Source organism: Aquarana catesbeiana, linkage group LG04 (assembly GCF_042186555.1).
Source record: "Aquarana catesbeiana isolate 2022-GZ linkage group LG04, ASM4218655v1, whole genome shotgun sequence".
NCBI lineage: Eukaryota > Metazoa > Chordata > Amphibia > Anura > Ranidae > Aquarana > Aquarana catesbeiana.
The window spans coordinates 369,266,193-369,286,617 of NC_133327.1; the positions used below are offsets into that span (position 1 = coordinate 369,266,193).

General features: G+C 42.4%; 1 protein-coding gene across 2 annotated transcripts in view; it reads right to left on the reverse strand.

The window, feature by feature from the left end:
* Window positions 1-5,212: 5,212 nt before the first annotated feature.
* ZBTB24 (zinc finger and BTB domain containing 24) overlaps window positions 5,213-20,425 on the reverse strand; it is a 33,667-nt gene continuing 18,454 nt past the window's right edge. Inside the window, exons 4-7 of one of the 2 annotated variants that reach the window (XM_073627057.1) lie at window positions 14,200-14,283; window positions 12,102-12,185; window positions 8,880-8,961; window positions 5,213-6,127 (exon numbers count right to left, since the gene is read on the reverse strand). In XM_073627057.1, coding sequence (XP_073483158.1) covers window positions 5,317-6,127; window positions 8,880-8,961; window positions 12,102-12,185; window positions 14,200-14,283 — 1,061 coding nt within the window. In that variant the 3' untranslated portion in view covers window positions 5,213-5,316. The remainder of the gene's footprint in view (window positions 6,128-8,879; window positions 8,962-12,101; window positions 12,186-14,199; window positions 14,284-20,425) is intronic. The other variant, XM_073627059.1, reaches the window with a different exon arrangement.

Genomic DNA, 20,425 nt, shown 5'->3' on the forward strand with positions numbered 1-20,425 from the left:
CTGCTCAAGCTCAAATCCCAATAGCTTTTACGTGTATATAATCAATCAAGTGCTAAAGGGGTGTGATCGCACGTTAACGCTGGAAATTCTGGATGGACCCTCCGTACACTGCTATATACCCTTTCTAGCAAATTTTGCACAAAAAAAAAAAAAAAAAGAAAAGGGATTCTTAGTTCACACATATTGTAATACATGTTTAAGCTGGCCAACTGTGCCAAAGTAATCGCAGAGGGTTCATCCGGAATTTCTATTGTTAACACGTGGCCACACCCCTTTAGCACCAGGTGGATTATATACGTGTACAAGCTATTGAGCACAGGTATATTTTGTTTCTAAACCTGGTGGCTCTTCTCCAGTTTGTGTCTGTTTGCCCTATGTTGGCATTGTGTCCACTGGAGCATTTGCATTTTGCAGAGCAAAGTAGGACTGGCCATAGAGGGATTACTTTTAAGCAGTTGCCCAGCTTAAACATGTATTGCAATATGTGTGAACTGAAAACTGTTTGGCAAAGTTGAGTCTGGTTTTTTTACAATTTTCACAATACAACAGATAAGAGTATCGGGTTGTGTAGGGAATGCTAGGATGGTTATACATAGTCACAATTTGTTTCAGATTTGATGTGTTAGATCAGGGGTGTCAAACTTAGTTTCATCGCGAGCCACATCAGCATTATGGACCTCCCCTTACCTTGTGCTGCTGCTGGGAAGAAACCGGAGGTGGAGCTGGGAAGCAGAAAGTGCAGGGTCTGGAGGTGGGCCAGAGGAGGACTGGAGTCTGCTGAACGGCGAGAACAGGGGAGATGGAGATCGAGTAAAAGAAGCAGCCGGCAACTCCATATCATCAAGCGTATTTATTTGCAAGCCTTCACAGTGAGTACAGTCAGCAGTAGACTAGTTTTGGCAATAAGCCTTGTTCACAGGGGAGATGGAGATGACGAGGGTGCTGCAGCTGCACAGCGAGGCACAGGATCTGTAGGAAGAGTTCTGTCCTCTCTGCTTCCCATTGCTGAGTTGGGTAACGGGGGGGGGGCAGAGATGAACCTCTCTGTGGCTGAAAGGAGGAGTTCTGTCCTCTCTGCTGCCGACTGCTGTGACAGGGTGGGGGCAGAAAAAAAGTGGGTTGCCGCAGCTGCAGGAGAGGTGCGAGGGCCACATGAAATGGCCTGGAGGGCCGGATTTGCCCCACGGGCCTTGTGTTTTACACGTGTGTTTGATGAACAGAATTTACCAACACCCTTGTAGGGTAATGTCCTGAGTGGATATAATTGGAATGGATTGTTAAATAACTAATAAAGCAACCCTGCTACTATTCAAGAAAAGTCACACCAAAGCCACCCTATAAATTAAGAAAAGGAATACTTGCTGTATCTGTCTGATGGGCAGCAATTCCAATCTTCGGGTGCCCTGTGCCAGAGCTACCAGTACTGCTGCTATCCAAAATTTCTGCTGTTGTCTGTGGTTTGACCTGCTGACAACTACGGCACTATAGGATACAGTAGTGATGTAGGGGTCGACAGGAGGAGCTACAGTGCAAAGCAGGGAGACACGCTACCCAAAATAAAATAAAAACAGGTGCACAAGAACATAACCGGTCTTTGTACCGCTACTTCCATTCTTTTATGTGTGGTCCGTAAATATGGATTTGGTACCAAATCTCTATAGCAATCATGTATGAGCAACCCTCTTAGACTTGTCTCAGTTGAAATTTATAAAAGCTTAATCTTCAAATGCATGAACACATGTACTATTAAAATATCCATATGCTGATGTGTCAACATTTTTACAGTATGTAGCTCTATATAGCAGGACATTTGCCAAGTACCTGCTTCATTCATTATCTCCCCATTAGTACTCCCAATAGTACATTTTAGTTACCAGTATCCCCCTAAATGTTTTCTGTGCCATCTTTATTTTAATTCACATAATTCTAATTAAATTTGTTTTGCACTAGATTTATATTCATTATAACTTAACATTTAATAAGACGTAACAATATGACCACTGAAAGGGAAAGTGAATAACATTGATTATCTCATTACAATGGCACCTGAAAGTGGCAATACAGGCAAGCGTCAGGATTTGAGCAATTTTGACAAGGGCCAAATTGTAATGTCTGGAGTTCTCGTGGGATGTAATGTAGTGGCTCTGCAGTGGTCATCATCTACAAAAAGTGGTCCAAGGAAGGAAAAACCAGTGAATACAGGCATACCCCGCTTTTAAGTACACAATGGGGGTTATTTACTAAAGCTGGAAAGTGCAAAATCAGGCTCACTTCTGCATAGAAACCAATGAGCTTCCAGGTTTTATTACCAAAGCTTAATTGAACAAGCCGAGGTTAGAAGCTCATTGGTTTCTATACAGAAGTGAGCCCCATTTTGCACTTTCCAGCTTTAGTAAATAAACCCCATTGTGTACTTAAAAGTGGGGTATACCTGTATAGGTGACCAAAACTCACTGATAAACATGGGGAGAGAAAGCTGACCCGTGTAGACTGATCCAATAGAAGAGTACTGTAGCTCACATTGCTAAGAAAGTTAAAGCGGTTCTAAAGCCTTAAAGAAGTCCAGCCTAAGCTCCTTTGGCTGAGCTTCTCCTATGGGTCACAGGAGTGCAATTCTCTCCTGAGCCTCTCCCATCCTATGGAATTCCCTACCCCAATTCGTCTATCCCCTACTCTAACCACTTTTAGGCGATCCCTGAAAACTTCAGCTAAGTCTATTCTGCCTCCACCTAACAGATGTACTTTTTTTTTTTCCCATCAGCTCATCCCTCACAGTTATTACCTTTTGTACCACTTGACTGTCCCATTTAGATTGTAAGCTCTAACGAGCAGGGCTCTCTGATTCCTCCTGTATTGAACTGCATTGTAACTGTACTGTCTGCCCTCATGTGTAAAAGCGCTGCACAAACTGTTGGTGCTATATAAATTCTGTATGATAACAATATTTGCTGGATCACAGAGCAATGGAAGATGGTGTTTTTGAAGTGTTGACTTGGCCTCCAAATTCTCCAGATCTAATTCCAGTCAAGCATCTGTGGCATGTGTTGGATAAACAAGTCCGATCCATTAAGACCCCATATCGCAACTTATCTGCTACTAGCAGCTTGGTGCCCGATACCATTGCATACCTTCAGAGGTCTAGTAGAATCCATGCCTTAATGGATCAAGGCTGTTTTGGTGGCAAAAGGGGGACCTACTCATTAGCTAGCCATAATGTTATGGCTGATAGGTGTATATTTTAGTTGTAAAGAATGCCCAATAAATTATAGGCCTGTGTCAGATTTACAAGCATACAGTTTGGGCATGATCTATAACTCATGTGGGAGTCAGGACCTGAGAGCTTTGAGGCATAATCCATATGGTAAAAACAAGCAGGGCTGCTTCTAGAAATCACGGGGCCCCATACAGCCTACTTGACAGGAGAACCCCCCCTCCGCCCCAGCCGAAAGTGACTAAGGAAATTGATTTATCAGTCCCTTTCTCTACAGCCTCAGCTGCACAAATTAATGAATAGGAATCACTCTAAAGCTCCCCGCTCATTCACAAACTGAAGCATAATAAACACAGTTTACTATGTTTCAGTGATGAATGGACACAGAAATGACTGGTACCAACAACTCACTGTGTTCATTCAGGAAAGGAAGGGGCCAGTAAATGACATCCCCTGTGTGCCTGCGTTAGCAGGAGAGGGTGGAAGCTGGCAGCGCTGTGGGGAAAGGGGCACACTGCAAGAGGAATCTATCCTCGTGCAGTACAGCCAGAGGGATCGAGAGGAGGAGAAGCTGGAGGTGCTGCAGTGGGAGACAGGAGAGGATTGGTGTCTGCAATAAAATAGTACAGCTAACCCTCCTGCTCAACAGGTGCCTGGGCCCCCCTTTTGAACTGATTGGACCTGGGCCCAGTATAGGAGGGCTGGCTATACTGCCTTATAAGAGGCCCTGGAAACAAGCAGTAGATAGAAGAACAGAAATCCAGATGAATAATTGATCCCCTAATAAAGGAATTTGTTTTCTTCAATTCTCACATGTGTCATTTTGTGACAAAGGAAAAACCAGCATTGATTAATGGTAGTACTGGTAGTTAACTCCATAATGCTCTAAAGCAGGAGCTGTCTTCATTCTGTTACATAGGATTTGAATAGGGGTACATAGCACTGGAGCTGATACATACCACATACAGTGGCAATCCCATTCAGTGAAGAATTGTGTGCACACATTTAAACTCAGTGCAGTAAAGATTTATGAAGTACAATCACCTATAGCATCCAGAGTTTAGTTTTACTGAAGTAACATCAGTGAACTATGAACTCTTAAAAACCTACATCTTAGAAATCTTAAAAATTACTACACTGTGAACATAGTCCAATGCATCAACGAAGTCAGAAGGTGCGGCACCAAGAAATAAAGTTCCACCAGACTATAACCTGTACTGAAAAAAAAAGTTTGTATGTTGTCAATACTAAATTCTTCTTTTGGAAATGCCAGTTGCCTGGCACCAGAACAGACTTTTATCTGACTTTACTAGCTGTGTGTTTTATCCATTTCTGGATTTACTTGGATTGTAGTGAGACCAGGACAACTAGCATTCTCAAAAGTCAGAAATGTTAACCTTTAAATTCCCCTTAATACAGGATTACAGGTAGAAAATAGTACTGAAGTGTGGTGTTATGGGGCCATACACTGAAGAAATTGTGCATGCTTTCCCATGACCAGGCCCAAATTTGAGCAGTGGGTGACCTTGCCAGTTCCTTACTGACCAAAATCCTTCATCAGAAAATCTAAAATGTGTCGGGCAGATAATTCTCAACAAAACAGTGACCACAGCCATTCAGCTGCAGTTACTGTTTGGCTGTGCGCACTGTTACCATTGCCCCAGAGGGAGATTCTCCATCCGTGCTGTATAGCGTGGATGGAGAAATCTGGTTTATTTTCTTTTTTTCAGCCCCAGGCTGAATGCAAACAATCTGTTAGTGTATGGCCAGATTTAGTCTTGAAACCAATCTCGGTGTCTTAGTGGAGCCTCCTACCTATTGAGCCCAGACTGTACATGGGACTTCAACTTCAAGTGTTCACAACATATTTTCACAGACTTGTTATCACTTCACTCCTTCTGTATCATCTGTAGTATTGCAGATCTCCAGCTTATGCACGTTTAAATGTTGCCAGGTGTCTACTTGGTAATTGACTGGCAGACAGAATGAAGAATACCCAGATTATAAACTCACTGTCTTGCTTTATCATTCATTCACTTTCTTTAAAAAAAAATAAAAGGAAAAACATTAACACTTTAAACCAAAAACAAGATATGGAATTTTTATCATACAGGTGTTGAGTTTGTAGCGTCCAGGGTTGTGTTTATAAAAGAGACAGCATCGGCTTGTATCTGAAATGTTTGTGCAGGGATCTGGGCCCCTGCCATGGGCTGTGATAAAGGGTTTACATTGATAGTTTGTTGAATGTGGTCAGAGACTCTGACACTTTGGCTCAAAATACTCTGAGATGAATGTGCTTGCACCTGAGTTAGCGCAGTTTGCCGGTCTGTATGTGTCAAGTGAATTTCATGCGCTCGTCCTTGCAGTTGGTCCAGTGTTTCCTTTGACAGAGTGATGACATGCATTGGTTCCTGCAGCACAGTTTGTACCCTGTTTTCCATTAGTTCGATGTTCTGGATAGATTGAACTTGTTGCTGCTGGGAAACTGATAAACTGTGCAATGGCGGGGGCTGATGAGTGATCAGTGCAAGGTTATTTTGGTCTGTAATGCCATGAGGATCATCAGTTGTCACAATACTAATACCTGAGCCATGACTGGACATGAAGTTCAGGTTGTGGACACTGTCAGTCACCAACAACTGGATTTCCTGGCCATTAGAAGCTGCTAGCTGGTATTGCTGCAGCTGAAGTATGGTCCTTGTATCATCAGTGCTTCCAGTGCTTGTGTCCTGTGTCTGCTTTACTTTATTGTGAGTTTTAATGTGCGTCTTCAGATTGTCCATGCGGGAAAACTGCAAATCGCATTGCGGACAAGAGAATGGCTTCTTTCCGGTGTGCAAAACGCTGTGTCTTCTCCTGGCACTCGCATCTGTAAAGGCTTTCCCACAAATGTTGCAACAGTGAGGCTTTTCCCCTCTGAAATGATAAACAGTATACATGATAACTACTTAAAACAGGGTTAATTAAGTTCAGCAGTAAAATCAATATTCTATTCTATATTCTATTCCACTTATAATTCATATAACACTTCTAATACATAGGGGTTGATTTACTAAAACTGGAGAGTGCAAAATCTGGTGCAGCTGTGCATGATAGCCAATCAGCTTCTGACTTCAGCTTGTTCAATTAAGCTTTAACAATAAAACCTGGAAGCTGATTGGCTTCTATGCAGAGCTGCACCAGATTTTGCACACTTCAGTTTTAGTAAATCAACCCCAGTGCATTGTAATGTTGCTCTCAATAGGAATCCATTTGCCACAATGTACATGGACATGTTGACTAATATAGAGCTGTTTTCACAGGCAGAAAAAAAAAAAAAAAAAAAAGTACCTCTAAGGGCCGGTTCACACCACACAGTCAGTGTTCCTGCGCGAGTCCTATGCGACTCAGTGCAGTGCAATTTTCAGCCCATTCATGTGAACAAGCTAAAATCGCACTGGATCGCACCAAAAGTAGTGCATACACTACTTTTCCAAAATGCACTGCACCAAATCTCATGGTACTGCAATACCATGTGATCCGGTGCAGGCAAACACTCTGCCTTTGGGGTGTCATTACACGTCACCCAGGCCTGGCTGGAGCCAGTACCAGCCGCGTTTTTGAATGTTACATGAACGTTTCTATGGGTGTTTGTAAGTAGGTTTCTAGCTAATATTCAATAAACATTAAACAGTACTACACTATTGGAGGCTCATTTTTTTTGCAGAGCTTCACCGTGGAGCAGGAGAGGGAGACCATAGCGGAGGATACCATCAGCAGTACCGGATGCGTTCCCTGTGCTGGATAATCAATGGTGCAAGACCCATGCAGCTTCACACTATGGTAGATCTCCTATAATTTGGGGTCTAACCATTTCGAGGCTGTGTGTTTCTACGGTGGTGGGCTCACTGATTACAGTGTTGGAATTACAAGATATGATGGATATATTTGTTCTTGAATAAACTGTTTGTGTATGGACACTTTATTTATAGGTCTCATAATTACATGGGACTCGTGAGAATTATTATATGTTATTCACTGAATTGTGGCATTTTATTTTTATTTAAGTATCACATTGTGATTATTTATGAATTCACTTAATTATGGGGATTCATTTTACACAGCGCAACTATATTAGGATTCATTCAATGCTATCTATATCCAGCAGTAGAGGAGAAGTGGCTGGCACAGCTGCTGGAACACAGCTCTGCTTACTGTACTTAACACAAGCTGTCACAGTCTATTACTGCCTAAGCAGCAACCCATCCCTTCTGGTATGCAAGTCATTTATTTGGTCCAAACTGTCACAAATTATTTAAAGTGCTAGGAAACCTGGAAATCTCTTTTAATAATTTGAGGTGGGTGTTTGTATACTTTTGGCCATATGGCATATGTAAAATTTAGGAACGATGGAAAATGTCTCAACGTCTAACATCAAAAAGCTCTTCTTTTGGGGAGTGAGGTCCCATAATCCTAAAATGTTTCTAAAACAGACCAGGTGGCTGAGTGTTATCATCCAGGGACTAGGAATTGTGTTATCGGCAGAAGTAAAATAAGGTTGAAAAAAAGAAAATGAAAGTAGTAAACATATCTAAGGACAGGTAAGCGCAATATTTTAATTTCTTGTTTTTGGGTTTAGATACACTGTTACTAAACCCAGGAGCCTGCATTCACTATATCTGGTCTCCCACAGTAAACAGAACATGAAAATGCAATTATTTTAGTAAGTATAAACTGCTAAATACTTTTTCTTATCAGCAGAATATAGCAGTCTTGTGACTATCATTGTCTGGCAGAGCACTGGTTAAAGCTAGGAGTTTTCATTCTCCTCTGACGGTGCTATGAGGCTGCATAACCCCTGACCCTTTGTCCGAACAGGGCCGATTGGCCCTGTGACGATCACATGCACCCTCCCAAAAAAACTCTAGCACTACACACCAAACAGCATGTGCAGAGTACCCCCAAGACTCTGTACTATAAGCAGATGGATTGGGGACTGTGGAAGAAGGGGAGGACCAGTGAAGGTGGGATCAAACAGCCTTTTTACACAGGTTCCACAGTGAGTATAACAAGCATGCTTTACTGCAGGGATATGCAATTAGCGGACCTCCAGCTGTTGCAGAACTACAAATCCCATGAGGCATAGCAAGACTCTGACAGCCACAAGCATGACAATCAGAGGCAGAGGCATGATGGTACCTGTAGTTTCTCAACAGCTCGAGGGTCCGCTAATTGCAGATCTCTGCTTTACTGCATATACACACGGGTTTTACTGTTGTGGGTTTAGTAACACTTTAAGCATTCTTACATATGCAGCAAAGAAAGGATGAATCTCACTTCAAATTAAATCAGTCAGAAAAGTTTCTTTTGTAAGGAAAAATAATGTTTTTTGATAGACCTGCCTATTTAGAAATAAAGCATTCTCTTTACTATTCCTTCATGAAACTGTTTAGAATAGTGAAGAAAGCCATCGTACCAAATCTAAACTAGGGTATAAAAAAGGGAAAAAAAAAAAAAAAAAAAAAACTTGAAACAAATATAGATTACATTTATTACCCTCTGCTCGAAAAACAAAATTACTTGATTCTCATTTTTTTTTTTACATTTAAGCAGTAAATACATTTTGAGGTTTGTGTTGTGATTTCAAAGCTTATGTGATCCAAACAGATGAAAACACAAGCCACTATACCTGTGTATTCGAATATGTGTCTGCAAAGAGGTTTTAGCAGTGAACGACTTTCCACAGATCTCACATGTGTATGGCCTCTCGCCTAAAGAAAAAGCATAGTTTAATTCAAATACATAAACTGACTTGTTCTTTATACTTTGTGAACATAGACACTTCAAAGTTTATGACAGATCCATTTAACGCCTACACTGAACAGATTCATCAGACACTTTACTTTTATGGAAGTACCAGGCACATACAACAGAATGCTAGGAGGGAACACGGCAAACCCGGAGGTGCACACTGGAAAAACATACAAAAACAGCACCAGTTTAGAAAGAAAAATAAAATGTGGAGGTGTTCTTTGGGAATGGTCTTTAAATGGAACTATGGAAATAAAAAATGACATATAGAATATGGTTTATCCCTAGCATTAATTTGTTTTTCTGAGGCCCCCCATAACATCCAGTGATCCTGCCCGTACACCCATTATTATTGCACTCTTTTTCACAGGGTGACAAAACTTGCTTTGCAGTAAAATTGCACAGCAGCATTATCACCCTACAAACAAGGTAGTCTTAGATGAACATGAACTTTTATAGGTTCACCTTGTAACACCTGTAATATGTCAATGGTAGTAGTTTTAAAAACATTGTGAAGCTTACAAATTGGTGCCTTACCTGCAGGCCAGTGTTGACTTTTCAACAGTCTGTCCAAAAAACTACTATTGTAAAAAAAAAAAAAAAAATCAGCCTAGGATCTGAGATGTAGTGTATAATGGACACGGGGGAAGACAGCATAATGTGCATGTGCAGGTCTTGAAAGAGGGAGAGAGCTTTTTCCTGTGAGTTGTTCCAGTGCGTCCCACAACCTAGGAAGGACAGGGCTGGTCTCTCACACAGGTAATTTTTCAGCCAGCAAGGAAGCCACTATTGGCCTACACGTATGACATTTAAAGTGTAAGTTCACCTTTACAGGAAATCTGTAAGGTGAACTTACACTGGACCCCCTCCCCATCACCTTGGTCCTGCTGTACCTGAGGCCAGCGATCAGCTTCTAGGAGACATTGGGTCGCCGCTTCACTGGTCCAGGGATTTGAAATCCCTGCGGCTTAATCTCCTAAACGTACCTCATAAAAGATATGTATAAGAGGCATTCTTATTGGTCAGCGCTGACCAATCAGAACCCGCCTAGCCCGTCCTGTCAGCTGGGGGAGAAGAAGAGAGAAAGCTGTAGGGATTTCAAATCCTTGGACCGGTGAAGCAGCAACCCAATGTCTCCTAGCGGGCGATCGCAGGCCTCCGGGGCCAGGGGTGATGGGGAGGGGGTCCAGTGTAAGTTCACCTTATAAATTTTCTGTAAAGTTGAACTTACCCTTTAAGGAAAGCACAAATTTTGAAAGCTGCAGTGTTTTTAGAACTACATGGTACGTTTTACTACTAATGTGAACTTAGCCTTTAAACAGACTTTAGTAAAAACATAATAAACACAGGGATCCCCTGATGAAGTCATGTGACAGTAACGAACACTTGCGGGAACACGAGGCACCGGAAGTGACATGGGCGAGCGCGCAGCTCGTTTGTTATATGCCTGTTTGATTCTTCTTATTGTGAGTACCTTGATTTTACTTTTACTGTTTTGTCAATAAACATTTGGAAATACTACACTATCGTGCATCCCTCTTTACATCCCCCCATGCCCCATTGCGAGGTTTATTGGATGCGGACACACCAGGGACAATAGGGGGACTCTGATTCCAGACTAGAGACACACACCAGTGGAGCCGGATATGCCATACTGGGAGGCTGCCGAGAAACACATTGAGAAATACCCACATGCTGTTACCTTACAGCGGTAAGGTAAGGGTACATCTATACATTACTCTGCACAGGAACCAGGAAGTCACCTATCATCAGCACTTTATGCCAGAGGATTGTCACCAGCACTGTGTCATTTTATGCTGACACTGCTAAATATACAGCCACTTACCTACTTTGCACCTTATAAGGACACTACTTATCTTTTTTGTTTTCACCTATAAGAACATTTACAGCATATACCTATATGAAGGAAATTTTTTTGTATGCTTTTATATGCCGTTTAGGATTTCACCTATTCCTTCAGGTTTTATTGCAATTTTAGTGCACCTTCTTTTGAACACTGTTTTTTTCACTTCATTTGTACACCATATGGATATATTTTCTATCACTGCTCTAGGAAGAATCATTTGAGTGGTTTATATACTTTTATTGATACACTTTTATTGTTTTATCCAAAGAAATCACAGGGCATGCGATACGTTTTTATACTGCCTAGGATTGGATATATTTTGACCTTTGAACATTACCTCTTTCAACTATATCTTTTATTGAGCACCTTTGCACTTTATTACGCACAGTATTTAGGTTCATAGCGCAGCACTACCTTCACTTTATATATTTTGTGTGAACAATGTTATCATTGTTGTAAAGCCTTGTTTCTGCATATAGTTTATAAACATGTGTACATGGAGTTGGGCATTATGGTTCATTTTTTATGCAGGCTCTACTCCACTAATCCTCTTAGCCAACTATGTTCATTACTGAAAACAACAGACTACTTGTAGTTCCAATGCCTAGGCTTTAAAGGGGTTGATTTACTAAAACTTAAGGCTGTGCATGGTAGCCAAACAGGTTCTAACTTCAGCTTATTCAATCAAGCTTTGACAATAAAACCTGGAAGCTGATTGGTTTCTATGGAGAGCTGCACTAGATTTTGCACTCTCCGGTTTTAGTAAATAAACCTCTAGGTGACAAAGGGAGGAAACATGGAGTCATAGAAGCTTTTTTCATGTCAGGTACTTTTTGATGAAAATAATGTGAATGGTAATGCCGATATGTTTTCTATCAATTTGTATTTATTGTAAATTTAAAACTAGCTCCACTGTAAAGAAGATATTGGTTGGAAGGGCATTACCAGCCTTCCATAGGCACCATCATTGATGACACGAGGCTGACTGGTTATCAGAATGCATGTCAATGGCCAGGAGCGGTCCCAGATGCTGTAGTGCAATGACATTCAATTAAATGAAGGGGTGGTTAGGACCTAATCATTCACTATATACTGACAGATAAGTTCTTGCCATTGATTAGATGTTAGATTTTTATTCATACTCTGTTAGGTACTTTTGTACATTGTTAAGTTATCCCACAGTGAACCATCATGTGGTACACATACAGTATTTACATAGGAATATAACGGTACCTGTATGAGATCTTAAATGCTTTTTTAACTGTGCAGCATCCATGAATTTTCTTTGGCAGACATTGCACTCTGGTAACCCGCGGCCTTCAATTGATTGCATAACAGAAAGAAAAAACACAAAACGCAGAGTACACTTTAATTTATTTGAATCTGTCACTACAAATGGTAAATATGACTTGCCTTAAGTACTGCAATAAACTCTGCACTGAAAAACTAAGCAATGCAGCGAAAGGGTAATAAATATTACCTTAATCGCTTTACAAATATGCCGTGTGCTTTTGTTAGAACACACTTTACTTACCAAAGCAACTTCTGACAATCATTGTAAATGAGGACGGCGATAAAACCAGATATGTAAATAATATTTGACCTATCTTGGCCTTTTAGGTTTGCACTGTGTTTTGTTTTTCCAGAATGCCAAAATGATCAAACTTTACTATGGAGGTAGAGGGAAAGGTGGAAGTAGCAGAAAATGCTATCCAGTATCACATCTATTAAAAGGATGTGTCCCCTTTGCTCTGATCCTATCTGTTTACACATTGTACTAAATGGCTTTCTGAATCCTTTTTTTTTTAGTTTTATATGCAGTCACGTAACTGCAAAGCTCGGGCTCATTCCTCTCTCTCTCTCTCTTTGCAGCCAGTTGGGGAGAACTCCTCTCCCAGCCAACAACACCTCAGCAATCATGAGAGATACGAGGCCCGCGGGATGGTGTAACGCTAACACATATGTGCTCAAGGAGCTAATGTGTTGATATGCCCTTATAAAGAATTTTTTGCTAACCGGATCTAGAATAGCAAATGTCAACTGGAGTTGGAGGGTATACTGGCAACCAATTTTTTGTGGACAGTGGCTCAACAAGTATTAAACAGGCGCTCTTTGCCAAGTATACATACAAAGCCATCCACAACCCTGCCCCAAGCTCAAAATATCACCCAAATGGCCCTCTTCACTCCTCCCATGACTGCTTGCTCTCTAGCTCCTTTGTCACTTTTACCCATGTTTGCCTCTAGGACTTCTCCAGAGCTTCTCTCATCTTCTGCAACTCCCTATCCTATTTATTCTGACTATTTCCTACTCTGTCTGCCTTCATGCAATCCTTGAGGACTCATCTTTTTAGGGAAGACTATCCCACCTTAAGCCAATGTTAACAAATGGTTGGGTATACAGAACAGTATAAGGCTTCAAGAAAATGGCGACGGGCAAGCTTCCTGATGAAGTGTGTAACACGAAATGCATAGAGGCTGCATGTCCGCTCTCCACTGAAGTCATATCCAGATTTGCTGGTTCCCAACCCTTGTGTTTTGAAACGCACGCTGTGGCTGGTAGAACAGCATGCACATCTATCCTAAGCTATATATGTCGGTGCTAACTTATAGCACATCTTAATGTAAGTGCGCATTGCGTTACATATTTTTTTGAACATACTGGCACCTAGCATATTGCGCTATAATTGTTCATATGCTTTTCCTGAGCTATATTGCCTGATTATCATCAAAGATAAAGGGATCGTCTCCACTTACGCTTTGGTTGAGAAAAAAAAAATCCATTATTCTCACAAGGCTTTTTTAGTTCAAGGCTCTGAGTGAATTTGCATTTTTTATGCACAATTTGTGGTGGAGCACCATTTGAAGGACACTATTTGCCAACTTATTTTTCACAGCGATTGGATTTTTTTTCTTAGTGAAGATATATTGAAGACATTTAATTGGATTACTTTCATACATATATATATTTCTTTGGAAAGTTTGTTTTATATGAGCTTATCACAAATGTTGAAAGATGAAGGTATATAGTAGCGCCACACCATTTCTCCTATACCTAACCCACCTTGATGTAACATATGCATTATTACTCTCTCCACCAACTAATTCACCACAGTTATTATAGTTATAACCTTTTAGATCAGTTTATATATCATTTAAATTGTAAGTTCTCATAAGTAGGGCCCTCCTAATCCTCCTGTATTTAATTGTATTGTAATTGTATTGTTTCCCCCTTTCTTTTGTAAAGCACTGTGCAATTGGTTGTTGCTACATATGCAAATCCTGTATAATATTAATACTTTAATAGAACAGAGCTCATATCCTATACATACCAGAATGCACTCTGTAATGACTCTTTAGCTGTTTTCTCTGACTGAAGATTTTCCCACACTGGTCACATGTGAAGGATTTTTTCCCTAGTGAAATAAAAAAAAAAAATGACAAATAGATTTATTACAAAACAATCTCTTATACCATTTTGTGTAAATTCAAGCAGATCAAAGATGTTTTTACCAAAACAACTAGAAAAAAAAAGTCTGTTCTCTGCCTGTTTTTAAATACTGCAGTTTTCGAATACTTGAAATAGTTCAATTTACCATAATTTTCAGAAAACTACATCTGGGCTCTAATGCCCTGTACACACGATCGGACATTCCGAAAACAAAACCGTGGATTTTTTTCCGACAGATGTTGGCTCAAACTTGTCTTGCATACACACGGTCGCACAAATGTTGTCGGAAATTCCGAACGTTAAGAACGAGGTGACGTACAACACGTACGCCGAGCCGAGAAAAATGAAGTTCAATAGCCAGTGCGGCTCTTCTGCTTGACTCTGAGCATGCGTGGAATTTTGTGCGTCGGACTTGTGTACACACACATTCGGAATTTCCGACAACAAGTTTTGTTGTCGGAAAATTTGAGAACCTGCTCTCAAACATTTGTTGTCGGAAATTCCGACAGCAAATGTCCGATGGAGCATACACGCGGTCGGAATTTCCAACAAGCTCACATCGAACATTTGTTGTCGAAAAGTCTGAGCGCGTGTACGTGGCATTATGCAACCTAACTGCTTCAGTTACAAAACAAATCCGGCTCATACTGCAGAGACCTGTCATGCCCATAACATCTCTATTCCAATTATAGAGACACATTCTGGTAACCTGAAACATCTGCCACTGCTTGCCATACTTTGAATGAAAAAGAAAGTTGACCAAGCTCTTGTTTCATCATCTGGCACAAAAGTGTTGACTTTCTTTTCAGTAAAAGTGCAGGGCATTCTGGGTGACCACAGCGGGTTCAAATAGTGAACAAGCAAAAGACAGGAATACATGTCCTGGGATAGGTTTCCCATTACTAGTGGACCCCTGGAACAGGAGTTTTCCCATGTTGCCAGCAAAAGGGGCTTCCTGATGCTGTAACGCATATATGTGGAATCAGGGAAGGAGGGCCTTAATGTCCAGCCGTCACACATGTGTCCAAGGTGTGTCTACCGATCAACTTCTGTACAACCACTGAGTCAAGTTTTCCCACTTCTATCAGCGCCACAGCAAGAACCTGCAACACTGTTCAGTGTATTCTCATGGCAGGGAAGTCTCACTGCTGTCAGAATGCAATAGCTCAGCAAGGGAGGAGGATTCCCCAATTCATATCGATGGTGTGGATGGGGGAAATCGAGTCATTTTTTTTCCTTCAATCTGCTGGTTGAACACAAAGAAAAAAAAAAAAAGTAAGACTTATCTGTGGGCAGCTTTACTCTTCAAAGCTGGACTCCAGTCTTACCTTTATTCTTGCACAGTTTTGCAGTCTCCGCTCCTATACTGAAATTGCTTACTTTGATTTCACTCTCACTAGAAGCTTTGCACAGCATACATTAGAAGCTTCAGCAAGTCAGACAGAACTTGCCTTCTTTTTTGGGAGGAGGATTTCTAGCATCATCTAGCTCTTTCCTCCATAGCCTGACTGTCTCTGGCCTACCCATTTTATTAATTGAATTTCAGTTTTTTCAATCATGGAAGCAAAGAATAACAGGCTGGCATTACCTGGAGTGGTCTGCATGCAAAAGCAGTCTACCTAAGAACGCCCACTCCTCCAGACAGATATGCACCGATCAAGGTATTTTGATATTTACAAAATTCCTCCCAGGACCCAGCCCACTGCATGCATCAGGGCTGAGGGCTCTTGAAAGGAGCACTGAAGTAGGGTGTTGAGTTGTTTTCAGAAAGCATTGAACAGCACCCTGTCGGCTTCTCCCATTGGCCATGATCTGTCTGCATTGCATACAGAAACAGCAATGACATCATTGGGTCTAACATTTCATTTGCATGGAGAAACCCCAGAAGGCATAATATAAGCACATTAAGCTTTAAAGTGAACCTTAGTCAATTTTTAAAAAGAACCATCCAACCTAATATACCACAAGATCGCTGCTATTACTTATAATTGTCAGAAAAGCATTTTTGTTCCCCTCTCCGATTTGATTAATCTTTGATACAGGAGCATGATTTTTCCTAAATTAACTGTTAAAGTGGAACGATATTCACCTGTTTCTCAGTGAAATGATGCTCCCGAGCTCCCTGCCAGCTGCTGATCTCTTCAGACCAGCAGCTTCTGGGTATCAATCCCTGGCCACTTAAATTGATCTGGGATGATATCACTCTTGCATGGGAGTCCAGGCACTTGGCACTGCCAAAACTCCACATTGCTCTGCGCATGCGCAGTTCAGTGTACAGCGTGGAAAGGCATGCAAGTGAGCTTTAATGCAGAAGAGACATGCTTAGGTCTCTTCTGCATTAAAAATGTTGTCTGTCCACAATTTTCTTTACTTTTTTTATTTGAAGTGGAACTTTGGTCAGAAAATGAAGTCCTGCTAGATCACTTCAGGCTGGTCCCTTTTGCAGGTATAGCTATGTAAAACATTAAAAATAACTGTTTAAATCCAGTAATACACTGGTTCACCCTGTGAATTAAACCCTCCTATACTTTAGGTTGCTTTCACACTGAAAGCGTCGGCCATTAGCGATAAAGCGCCGCTCGTTTTAGAGGTGCTTCAGAGCTGTTTAAGCAGCGCTTTTGCACTGCTTTTCGGCTGCTAGCGGGGCGCAGATTACCCCCCCAAAAAAAAGAGGTTGAGCACTGCATGAGGGACGCTGAAGACCTGTTGAGAGACCACTCCACCTCCCTCCATACCCTTATTACTAAAGTGAAGGCGCTTGAATACCGAGCCAAGGACACGGAAAACCGCAATCGGAGAAACAAATCTCCACATCATAGGGCCCCATAGGGATCGGAGGACCCCAACCCTACAGCTTTTACCGAACAACTCCACCGCAAGCTGCTCCCACAGGCGGCATTCTCCCCGTTCTTTGCTGTAGAACGTGCCCACAGAATGCCGGCGGCTCGTGGAGCCCCCGGAACCCCTCCGCGCACATTTATTCTTAGGCTTTTGAATTTCCGAGACAGGGATCTGGTGTTGCGGGAGAGCAGGAAGATTGAGGCCCTGCGTTTTGAGGGATCCTGGCTTATGATTTTCCCGGTTGTTTCCTGCCGGTCTGAGTACAGGATTGAGAGCCCCATCGCTTCTTCTCCTGAGGATGCTTCTAACTGGCTGGATTCTCTGCCACAGCGCTGACACCACAGGTAACAAGCAGCTTCTCCTTCCTCTCTTCCCCTCTCTGATGGGTGAGTTACTTAACTGCTCCTTAAACACTGTAATGGCTTATCCCTTGGCTCTGCTAGAAATGCAGCAAACTTTCCTGTTTCCCTGTTTGAACTGCCTGCATTCCTACCTGCTGACCCCTGCTTCAGGATGCCATTACTTGGACTCACCCTGGTATCGCAGTTGCAAGTATCAGCTAGCCCCACCACTTTGCTGGAGTCCTCTACAATTGTTTCTCATATAAGATATGGGCTCGCTGTTGCAGTGATTATGCATACCCCAGGGAGTTGAGGGAGATGAAAATAACTGTTCTGTTTCTACAACCAGGTTTGGATAACTGACTGTACCTCCTTTTATGGTTTCCAATCTCACGAAAAACTGTGCCCCCAGTATTACCTGGGTGAATACCTTCCCGAAGGGAGGTTGATCAGTTTATCCTATGTTAGGTTTCTCCCTATATACAGGCAGCACAGTTGCTGACCAGTTTGTGTGTGACTCTTTCTACTGTGCCCTCTAGGCACCCTGTTGGTACACTGCTCCCCAGAGACTAATAGTCATGTTCAGTTCGGGATGTCAGACGCGCCCAAGTTCATGGGGCGACGTGGGGTAGGGGGGTTGGGTTGTTATACCAGTTATGTTTTTTATTGTTTTTGTGTTTTTTTTATGTCATCTATGAGGTATATGTGTGGGGTACTGAGAATGCTGGATAGAGTACCTATGTATTTGTTCTTACTGCAGGGTCTGGGCGGTGATCAGGGCAGGGGAGGATGTGTCACTAATATGCCCCTTTTACTATGGTCCCTTTAAGATTACTCTCCTGGCTCTCTAGTTTTCTCCTTTCTTAAAAGATACCTCTCGCACATCTGGATTTTGCAGGAGACTCACCTCACTGGGTCCAGGGTGCTCGCCCTTACAAAACCCTGGGTGGGTTCTTATTGTCACTCAACCTTCTCCTCACATGGGGTCAGTATCTTGGTTCATAAAACGATTTCCTTCACGCTGTTGGATCTCCGCCTAGACCCAGATGGTCAATACCCTGCTGTTAAGTACACAATGGGGTTTATTACTAAAGCTGGAAAGTGCAAAATCAGGCTCACTTCTGCATAGAAACCAATGAGCTTCCAGGTTTTATTACCAAAGCATAATTGAACAAGCTGGGGTTAGAAGCTTATAGGTTTCTATGCAGAAGTGAGCAGCTTTGGTAAATAAACCCCATTGTGTACTTAAAAGTGGGGTATGCCTGTATGTGATTATGCATGTCCTATGTGATCGGATAGATGTGGTCATAGTTGGCCTATATGTGCCACCGCTGGCAAGCTTAGCAGTTTTACAAAAACTCCAGGCCATTGTGGCTAAATATCCTACTACCAATATAATTATGGCAGGGGACTTCAATATGACCCCCAATTTCAGTACTGACAAATTGAACCCTGGCCTGACGACCGACTCGGCCCTGTCTCGCTGGGCGGAGCTATATGGACTGAATGACACGTGGCGGTGAAAACATCCATATAGCAGACAATTTACATGCCACTCTGCTACGCATGCAACATTGCCCCGCATAGACTTGATCTATGTCAGTGAATCCTTATTATCCAGAGTGGCTGCAGTCTATCTTACCGCGTGGCATCTCAGATCATGCTCCAGTCCTAGTGAATCCCAGCACCGACTCGGTGGCTGGCTCGGGACTATGAAGACTGTCTAGGTATTGGATCACAGATAAAAAGTTGGAACCACTGATGATGTCTGAGCTTAGGGATTATTGGACCCATAATGACCGCTCTGCACCCCCAGATGCGGTCTGGGACGCATTTAAAGCCTATGCTAGAGGTAGATACCAATTTAACATTGCCAAGGTTAGAAAGTAGTCCTGACTCGAAATCTCTGAGGCCGAGAGACGGGCTCCAAGACTGGAGACGCGATATTCGGGTTCCCCGGATCAGAGTACACATACGGATATGCTCTTTGCCTACAGTGAACTAGCGCTGCTTCGTGCTGCTTCCTCCTCGCCCAGATTCAGCACATATTTGAACAGGGAGAGCGCCCAGGCCAACTATTGGCTTGGTGGGCGGCGTAAAGGTCGGGGAGCTCTTGTATTGCGAACATCAAGGATGAGGATGATACTTTACTCTGATACTGTACAAATCAATGCCAGGTTTGAGCAATACTACACTCACCTTTAGGCCTCCAGGGCTACCTACTCCCCACTGTACTGTTGACATACCTAGACACGGTGGAGTTCCCAACCTTGACCACTGAAGCCGGGCAGAGCCTGGAGGGCCCTATTACTCTGAAAGAGGTCCAAGGGGCTATTAAATCTCTACAGGCGGGTAAGAAGTTATAGGCCCCTACTATTTTGCAACACTCACTAAAGTACTAGAGTTACACTGCCTTCCAACATCCATGTCAGAGGCCGTGATTGTTGGCATACCCAAGCCTGGAAAAGACCCAGAGTTATGCTCATCCTATCGGCTCATATCACTACTTAACGTAGACGCCAAAATTCTGACTAATATTCTTGCCAATAGACTGAACTTGGGTATATTCTCTTTAACACATGAAGACCAGATGGGCTTTATGCCGAGCAAGGGTACGGATATCAATATTCATCGGCTCCACACTAATATAGCACTTTTCAGAGACAAAAGCACGAGGGGGGCAGTGGCCTCACTGGATACAGAAAAGGACTTTGATTCAGTGGAATGGGATTATTTGTGGCAGGTACTCGACAAATGTGTTTTTGGCCCCAAATTTACCACCTGGATTAAGCTGCTATATGGGTCCCTGTAGCTCATGTGCGTACCAACGGTGCCCCCCCCCCCACTTTCATAGAGATACGAGACAGGGCTGCCCCTTGTCTCCGGGGCTCTTTGCTCTTGCAATAGGGTCCATGGCTATCCTGA